Genomic DNA, 9,323 nt, shown 5'->3' with positions numbered 1-9,323 from the left:
TACTAGTTGACTCCGCCTATAGAGTTTTCTGCTGATTGTTTCCGCCCTTAACCTAGGACCTACCCTATATTGTCTTTGGTCCTATTGTTGATTTCTTTTTTCTTTCTTTTCTTTTTCTTCTCTGTACTTATTGTTCTAGTTGAATGCACTCTTTTTGTTAAAGAACTGGCTGGTAACAGTTATAATATATTTCGTATAATATTAGTATCTTCTAGTATAACCTATACTAGAATTTTTGTAAACGCCGAGTATATATACTAAAATATATAACTAACTAATTATATATTTCTTTATACTTCTACCCTATTAAACCGTTTAATCTTTTTTTCTTTTTCGCTTTTCTCCCTCTACGTCTATTCGATCGGCTTTAAATCTCGTATATATCTTTATTAAATTGTCTATTTATACTCTACTAATTTTTAGTATTTTCCGACCGTACGTTATAGTAGTATAAACGTTTCGGTTTTCTCTACCCTAGGGACGCCCCCGCTCCGGCGTTCGTTCGGGGGTTAGGCCGGTTATTAGGCGCCTAGTACGGCTATATTATAGGTTCTGCTAGTAAGAAATAAAGGAGGCGGTATAATTAATTAGGAAGGCGGTAGTAAAAGGTATTAATACTTTTACGGGGTCACCTGATTATAGAGGGTAAAGAGGGTAAATAAAAGTTAGACGGAAAATTAAAAATTAGAAAAAGAAAACTATGGTTATATAATCAAATGAATTTGGGTATCCCTGAGGTCCACGACCTAGGACGTACTCAATATTAGACGATGATATAAGCAGGCTTGGCGGGTATCCCGGAGCTTTTTTTTCGAGTACCCCCGGGCTGGAACCCGGCTTGGAATAGAGTTAGTCTAGATTGTTGATGCCTGAGGCACCAATGTGGGGCCTAAGGCCACCACAACAATTCAATTGGTAAAACTATAAATATAGGAGTTTATATACCCTGTAGAAACTATCTGAACATTGCTCACAGATAGCAAATAACAAATAGTAAACAAAAGAAGGCTCAGTCTGCAGCAAACAATCATGCATGCATGCATGGGAGTTCAACATAAGGCCTATTAGGCAACGGTACGGTTGAGAGACAGATCGTTGACAGTTGACAGAATGCAGGAAATCAGAAGTATCTCCCGATTCTAACCAACCTAGCGACGACCAGTTAGTCGTGCGTAACACGAGTCGTCACGAGTAAGTGGTACTGATAAATCCATTCAGCTCTGAATCCGCCAGGTACCTAGGTAATCTGGATTGGATATCTTTCTCTAAGTGCGGTACCGAATTTATAGATCAAAAAGGGCCCCGGCATCAGGCCCAGAGCAATGAACCCTAGCAGAGAGTTTCCCCACCCAAGCCCCAAAGCTGAATACATACTAGGGCCCGCAAGAGGCAGGAATGCACCAAACAAGCACCTCATTGCCGTCAGCCCAGCGACAGCAGATGCAGCGTATGCCCCAGACGCATCAATGAAGTATGTCTGAATTGATGCAAATATGCCAACTCCCCCGAACCCAAAGGGAAGCAAGCCAATGATAGGAACAATCCAATGCACATGCTCGTCTGCAGTCCATCCATACCAGAAGAAGCTGATGGGGATAAACGGAGCGAAGAAGAGGCAGGGCGCAAGCCGCATTTCGGGGTGATAAACCCCATTATTTGCTTTCGTTAAACGAACCACGGTGGGATCCGAGATTTTCGCCACGGTAAAGTTTCCGGCGCAAAATCCAATTCCTATTCCCAGGTAGGCGAGCCCAGTCAGCTCAAGTGACCAGCCGTAGCTGCCCGTAAATAGCGTGGTTGTGGTCGTGAAAATGAGATAAAGTAGACCAAAAACGAAGGACATGTACAGGGCGAGTAGGAATAATATCGGAGAAGACATAATCCTCAGCGGTCGCATGATGGTTTGTACCACAAGTGCTGGCGTTTTAGCAGGATAAAGACTTTGGAAATGTTCCTGACCAGGCTCCTTGCGTAGAGCCTTCATTTTCCGATGGATCAGCACAGAAGGGTTTGTTTCCTGCCCGACAACAAAATTGACGCAGGTCATCACTCCACAGGTGATAAGCAGAAACCAGTATACCCACCTCCAGCCCGCGCGCTGAGAGATAAAACCACCAAGGAGGGGGCAAGTACCGGGCCAATGAGTGGCCCGATTGTGAACATCGCGTTTGCTTTTCCACGCTGGTGGATGGGGAATAGATCGGCAATGACACCGCCGCCCACACTCAGGCATGCTGAGCCTCCGACTCCAGCTAGGAATCGGAAGACGATCAAACTAGCAATATTGGGTGCTAAGGCACACCCAATTTGCCATAACGTGAAGAAGACGTCCATGACGTTCAAGACTGGTTGACGTCCATAGATCTCGCTCAGTGGGGACAAAATTAATGGACCGACCTTTGTGATCAATTAGTCAAAAAAAAAAGAAGAAGAGGAAGTTCGCTATTTGCAACCAATATTGTTTGCTATTGGCATCAAGATGGAACTCACTGTGAATCCAAGGACGAACACGCTAACAGAAAATGAGGCAAGAATGGTCGAAGTCACGCCAAATTCGGAATCCATCAACGATGTACCAGGGGCAGGAATGGAGGAAGCCAATGGACTAGACAAACGGTTAAGATTTTAGCAATATGATGCTTATTGAACCTGAAACCATACCTCAAAAATGTGATAACGCTAACCATTCCCAATATCATCCATTTGCGCTTATCTGGAAAGTTCCTATGAAAAGTGAGAATTAGATTCAATACTCCGCGCCGCGTGCTAGAAGTCCACATACTGTGGATTGTGGGGATCTTCCTCAGAGTCCCAGCCCACGAGGCCTTTTTCATAGTCAGATATTTTTCCATTTTGTTGCACCGGAGGTTTGAGTTCCTCCGCGCTCGAGGATTCGAGATCTTTATTCATGGCCGGGAATTCGAAGGTGGGCGCCGCTCTAGAACCTGAATATAAAGAAGGAACAGGCGAAGCGACCATCTTCTTATAAGCTACACGGGTATGTTTGCAGTGATCGCTCGGACTTTCGCAGTACATTACCTCCGTCGATGTACTCTCTCGGCGCGCGACTAAAACAAATATCCGGAGATGTATCCGGAGATGTATCCGGAGATGTATCGGAGATGTAATATTACCCCGGTAATAATGCTGTACTAAGAGGGACTCGGTATGAACACGTTTTGATGCAAGGCCCGTCGGAGATACCCCTATTTTGGCCGAGAATCACAGTGTGCAGCCTGACTGTACGTACGTACATGGTAGAATGCTTACATGTACTACGCAGAATCTGTGAGGTCAACGCAGATGTTGTGATCAAATCTTAGAATGTCATTTTTCATGATAGGGCCTACCCTTTTCCTCCGGCAACCGCCTTACCGGCCTTTCAAATCACTTCGAAACTTACGCCCATAGTCATAAATTCACTGAAACGGAAGAGCAATCGCTTCTATAATGGATACTCTCAATACTCTTAATGGTTTCACGCGCCTTCCCCAGCATGAGATCGGATGAGAAATCACAATATTTTACTCGCGTCGCGTGGATTTACACTGGGTTCAAACAGTCGGCTTAAACTGGGTTACAAGTTTAGTCAAAGGTATCTCGACCTCGCATTCCAATTTTCGAGATCTAATTGCGAGCGTGCAGAGTGCGAAGACCCCGACAATCATTCGTAGATGGTTCGATTGTGTGCAGCGTACGATACTTCAATACGGCAACCCCGACGATACATGTATCTATCACTTCGACGAGACTGGTTTCGCGATGGGCTCAATCCTGACCGTCAAAGTTATCAGAGCTGAATACTACGGTCGGCGATTACTTTTACCCAGAAACCGTGAGTGGATTACCACAATCGAGTGTGCGAGAGCCTTACCAAAGTCCGGAGCCTGTGGAAATGGTTTAGGGCTTATAATGAAAATGCATTGAAATACTATAGATGGTGGTGGGTGATCCACTCGATTGTGAAATACGTTACACATCTGGGATAAGCGATACTCTGGAGATCTTTTAAGGTCTCAATGTTAGTTGGTGAACCACATTTGACTATTCGCTTGCAAATAGGGATTAATGCCCTGTTGCTGCATTTGATTGTCCCATTGAGTCTGTTCATAAGTCAAAATCCACAAGTCCACATCAAAAATATACACGGGGTATTCTGATCATAAAAGAAAAACTCACCCAATCTATTCCACCATTGAGATCGATTATATCGGCAAAGATATCTGTCGATAACGGCGAGAAGTTCTCCATATCTATAGCGGTGTCAAGTTGGAGGTCATTGTGTGCGGCGGCAAAGGAATTAGATAGACATGTGGTGCCGACCGTTTTATCTGTGTTAGGAGGTTCGGTTTCTGCTATCCCTAGTGAGCATTACTACACTAATAATCGACCAGAAACGGAAAACGGGGAAGAAAACCAGAGGGGAAAGAAGACGAATAGTGGGAATATGGGACTCACGAGATGATTTGCCTAATCCTGACTTACCATTGTTATCAAAAGGCACCATGGTGCGCTGCCCTTTCACCCTCTTGAGCACAGATTTCACAATATCAGAGACCACGCGGGCTTCATGTATTTCGCTGCTCCACTCAGTCCAAATCATATAAGACTCCTCCAAGGCCTTCAGCAATTTCCCCGGACCACCATATGAATCCGGATCGACACACGGAGGTACATTTTGCCCTGATCTATTTTGCGGGTTGACCCCAAGACAGATTATAATGGCCGCGAGAAGAAAGTCGTATGATGCAGCGCATATCACTTTCCACTTGTACCCCCACAGGAATCCGCCGGGTCGGCATTCGTGGTAAATATATGACTGGTGATGAATGGTTCTCAATGATGCGTCAATACATTTTCTATGCGATTTAGGTTGCGAATGAATGAACCGTCGATGTAATGAGCAACGGGCCTTTTGGAAAAGCAAATCAATCATCAGGCGTTGCAAGAGCGATGTTGGAGTTTCCGTAATAGCGTATCCATGGTGAGCTTTCAAGGAAGGTGGAACCGAGTCATATTGCTCATCCAGAGATTGGTCGATTTGGATGACGATGTCGTAAGAAAGTGGATGGATGGATACAGCACGATCTTGGATTTTGCCTAGGACTCTTAATATGCCCACTCTCACGATCATATGACACAAAATGCTATCATCTTCAGGTCGCGATGGAGGGAGTTGGCTCATTTCTGGGGTCAAATCACCATCGCGCAGAATACGAGGAAGCTCGGTATCTGTTTCGACCTCGTTGATCGTCCGCGGTAGTCCCACTTCGAAAGACATGAGAATATCAAACTGGAGAAGCACAAGCCATACGCGCCGTCTGTATTCACCCGTGAAGGTGGAAATTCCCTGGAAATGCAAAGAGTCCCGATGATAGCCTGCTCTCATAGCAACACGAACGACTGTCGTGAATACCAGGTAGTTTGCGAATTGGTTCTTCTGGCGTTCGATATGTTGACCAAAGAAGTGTAGAAGTAGCGCTTCAACTGTGTTGACAGTTGGCTTGGTATAGTCGGATAGAACGAGACACTGGGCGCTCCTGTGGCGGAAGAAAGAGATATCTTCGCGTGACTGGGAAGTGCCATCCTTTGGGTCACTGGAAAAAGACGAATGACATGAGGCAATAGACATCATACTGTACAGAATGCTGAGCCAGTTGAGTGAGACACTGGATGGATCGTCCCAAAAGCAATTATACTGGACTTCGGGTAAGTGCATGGTCATCTTGGGCGGGTATTATCACTTACTTCTTTTTCAAACGTGGGCGCATGAGTGATCACTGCTCTTGTCAGCCAAATGCCGCCTCAATGCCTTGTAGGCAAAGGCCATACATACATGCAAAGAAGTCCATGGTGTTAAAGTAGCGAGAAATAAGACGATCGACGACAGTCCTTGGTGGCACAGCATGCAAAAGTTCCTCAAGAGTCACAGCGCTGCGCGTTCCCATCAACAGGTCAGGCGACCTGTCATTCTGGGGTTGCTGTAGCGTTGGCCGTCTGATTTCCTGCGCACAACCGATCTTGAGTCCAGAAAACAGGCGTCAGGATGTGAACACCATAGTGAATATCAAAGTAAATGAAAACTCACATCACCCGCGATGGCAGCCCAATGCTCGGCTCCAACGTAGTTAGTTTCGCCCTGTTGGGTTCGAATATGCCCGACGGAGCCTTCGGTGGACTGAAATTCTCCATCCGGCGAGGAAGTGCAGGGCGGCTGCGCCATTTCTTGCCTTTCAGCAAGAGAGCCGATGGCACTATCCAGGTACCTGGCCCGGTCCTGCACAGGGCGGAAGCGATGTTGTCCGGGTCGTTTAGTTATCTTTGGGGTGTATGCGCAGTCGGAAGATCGGCCCTTTAGCACACACATCTCACATGGTTGATTCCGATCACATTTCACTCTATCCCGGTGGTTAGAAGAGGGTTCCTTTTGTTCCAGGCCGTGTCAGCCACATGGGGGAAAGGAGGCTGACTTTCGTTTCCGGCATGGAACACATGACAATGGATGTCTTTTGGTTCGCTCCACTGGCCCCAGCCCTTCGGTCATGACGGCTATATGCGAATATTACCAGGTTAGGGATGATGATGCCAAACAATATACGGTACCTAGGTAATAACACCTGGACAGGACGTCCCGGTAGGCGGTGTAATGGCAGTAATTTACTGCCATTGATGTATGAAATCGAATACAGCTCTCTTTTGGCTGTAGATAATTCCTGCGTATTCAAAAACGCCAGCGATGGTTATTAGGTATGATCAGTAATTTCTCGCTTGGAGAGTTTGACAAGTTTGACTTCTTTCCTTTGACTCTAGATCATGAGACGTAGCTACAGAAGTTTCTACACTTCTCAACAATTGCACTCATTTTTACCACTTGCTCTGCATAGTAAGAATCTGGTATCAAGCCACGTTGCCCTTCCCACGTTCGACAGATTATTTCATATGGTCAGACTCTCTCCGTTCTATCATGAGCGACTCAATATGTATTCCCTCCCTGGCACAGAATGTATACGTAATATCCAACCTAGCCGCAGACTGTCCCCTTAGGATATATTTATAAGACAAAGCCTCAATCCTATGTCCTACGGGAATTTGTTCCCTGGGCTGTATCATTTGCTCTTCCCAAGTCGCACCACTCTCTTCAATTTCGATTACCCGTTCAACCACCCTGGAAGTGGAGACGCTATCCCAAGCAGCCTCCTGTATTAGTTGCCATCGCAAAATACTCAAGACCTCACGACGGACAATAGGATGCCGGCACTTGACCCCAATTATGTAAAGAAAGGGGAGAAATCCGATCTCCGGCGTAAAGGTCGACCTCGACGATCCCGAATACCGCTGATGCGCCGCCGCTACCTCGCCCGCCAATATGACGCATTGCTGGAACTGGGGCAGGAAATTATCATAGTCCATTTCTCTGCCAGGTCCGCAAACACTGAGGAGAGTCCATGTGATGGTATGCTGTAAGCGCAGGAGTGATACGAGTCGGTCAGTTTCAAAGTCTGACTCAGACGGATTGCCTTGTTGCAGAAAGTTTTCAAAGAGACTCGACCACGTTTCTAACCGCCCGAGAACGATGTCCTTTAGTGAAGAAGATAACGCCGACATCGTACCCGTTGGGAACATTTGTTGATCTTTGTTGCGTAGACTCATTACCTGAGCCACGAGAACCTGGAGGTGGTCGGCAGCTTGGTCAAATGACCGAAAGGCGCCATCGAAGAGTGCAACATGGGACATGAACGTCTCCTGGATGTTGGTTGGAGTCCAGTCAACCAGAAACATGACGGCCTGTATGTCAAGACGGCGGATCTGTCTTGTGACCTGGCAGATAACCACGGGAACCCCCGACGATTGGGCATCGTCATAGGTACAGTTGTTCAATGTAGTGTTGTCGTTGTCGCGTGAGAGCGCCACACCTCCGCACAGGTGCTTCACTGCTTGTACGTTGTCGCCCGCCAGATGATCAAAGCAGGTAAAGAGATAACAGACTAAAAGTGTGACAGCTGTTACCTCAGCGCTGTCACCACTCTCCGGGTTCAGTAGAAGTTGAATGGCGCGGTTATAGTGAAACAAAGGAGCTTTATCCGGTAGCCGGTGTGTCAATTGACACACCCGATCGTTAGAATGACGATCCAGGTAGTTCCGGTGAATCAAGGCTAGAGCAATGGCAGCATGCCGCACGGATGGCACTGTTTGGGAGAAGAACATGAGAGTCTTTCGCCATGGTTCGCAAGGGCGGTATTCATTCAGATCGTTGATCGAAATATCCCTGAAAAAGCATATCACCTCTGCCTGGGCTGACCCAGTCACTGGTAGGATCATAAGGGGTCCGAGATTCTGCAAACTGAGGCCATGGTATTTCGAGTGCCATCGCTTTGACCCGTATGTACTGATCGTAGTATAGGGATTGTGACTGGCGCAGCTATCTGCTCTGCCGACGATCTCCTTGTGATAATGAGTTGATTCAACCTCAGTTCTCTCAGTCTTGAATGTAAGGGACATTTCGCTATAGCCATCGCAGGTGCGACCGGTAGAAAGGCATTTCAAGCATGAAGGCTGAGATAGATCGCATTTAACTCGTCTTATCCTGAGGGATGTCAGTTTCGAAGTCTTTGAACACAATTAATCGTAAAGTCAAGACATACTTGCAAGTCTTACAGCCTAGTCTTGACTTTGGAGCGAACTTTCGAGGCTTTTTTCTCCAGGCTTGATTGTCCGTTTCGGTGTTCTTGTTGTTCATCCCATCCGCCATGGTGATGTGTGACCTGGATACAATTTGTAATGCGCGCCGATTTAGGCAGAGGTCAATTTCCAGGCCATCATGACCCGTAAGCCACCACTTGCATCAATTGGCTTCGACAAAGAGAACAGGTGGAAGAAGGTACGGAGTACCAAAAACCGGAAGTTTGGAGAAACACCGCGCTTGATGGGCCGGTTCGTACAAGCGGGGCATTTTAAAAGCGGAGTTTTTAGTGATGGAGTATGTCGCCTAAAGCTAGACCAATTGGCATCAAGACTACTAATTACAGTCAAGTAGTAGTCTTGTGGATTTCATGATAAGTAGCGATTGGTTAGTTCGTACATGCGGGTGCGAAGGGGCACAACGGCCAAAGGTTGAATGCCTGACCTTTCAGGCTTCATACCTTAAAGTGCCTGAATTATAGGCCGCTTTCGACACCGCTCTATACCGTGTACTATAAATTGTAAATTGAATCTATTCATTCGCATCCCACAAATCATCAGTTTTTTTCGAATTATCCCGGACCGCACAAAATACTCCCTCAGATTTGGTCGGTCGCAACAGCTTCAACGCTGAGAAGTGGGTA

At 46.5% G+C, this 9,323-nt stretch overlaps 3 protein-coding genes across 3 annotated transcripts; all 3 read right to left on the bottom strand.

The window, feature by feature from the left end:
- Positions 1-1,237: 1,237 nt before the first annotated feature.
- N7516_009477 (MFS transporter) lies at positions 1,238-2,979 on the bottom strand (the record flags this gene model as incomplete). The annotated part of the gene is made up of 5 exons (XM_057222196.1): positions 1,238-2,017; positions 2,134-2,397; positions 2,491-2,605; positions 2,662-2,724; positions 2,783-2,979. The coding sequence occupies 5 exons, from the start codon at positions 2,977-2,979 to the stop codon at positions 1,238-1,240; spliced, it is 1,419 nt and encodes a 472-aa protein (XP_057072468.1).
- A 1,043-nt stretch (positions 2,980-4,022) lies between these two features.
- Positions 4,023-6,223, bottom strand: N7516_009476 (fungal specific transcription factor domain-containing protein; the record flags this gene model as incomplete). The annotated part of the gene is made up of 6 exons (XM_057222195.1): positions 4,023-4,103; positions 4,180-4,253; positions 4,486-5,698; positions 5,749-5,780; positions 5,837-6,005; positions 6,089-6,223. 6 exons carry the CDS (start codon positions 6,221-6,223, stop codon positions 4,023-4,025), a joined length of 1,704 nt encoding a protein of 567 aa, XP_057072467.1.
- Positions 6,224-7,011: 788 nt separating this feature from the next.
- On the bottom strand, positions 7,012-8,749 carry N7516_009475 (Zn(II)2Cys6 transcription factor domain-containing protein; the record flags this gene model as incomplete). The annotated part of the gene is made up of 2 exons (XM_057222194.1): positions 7,012-8,584; positions 8,643-8,749. Coding segments are annotated over 2 exons (1,680 nt in total), but the record flags the coding sequence as incomplete, so codon positions are not given.
- Between the last annotated feature and the right edge of the window lie 574 nt (positions 8,750-9,323).

The sequence above is a fragment of the Penicillium verrucosum genome (genome assembly GCF_028828655.1).
Source record: "Penicillium verrucosum strain IBT 35672 chromosome Unknown utg000003l_segment0_segment0, whole genome shotgun sequence".
Lineage (NCBI taxonomy): Eukaryota > Fungi > Ascomycota > Eurotiomycetes > Eurotiales > Aspergillaceae > Penicillium > Penicillium verrucosum.
Note: the sequence above shows the minus strand (reverse complement) of the source record. Positions and strands in the feature narration are given on the sequence as shown.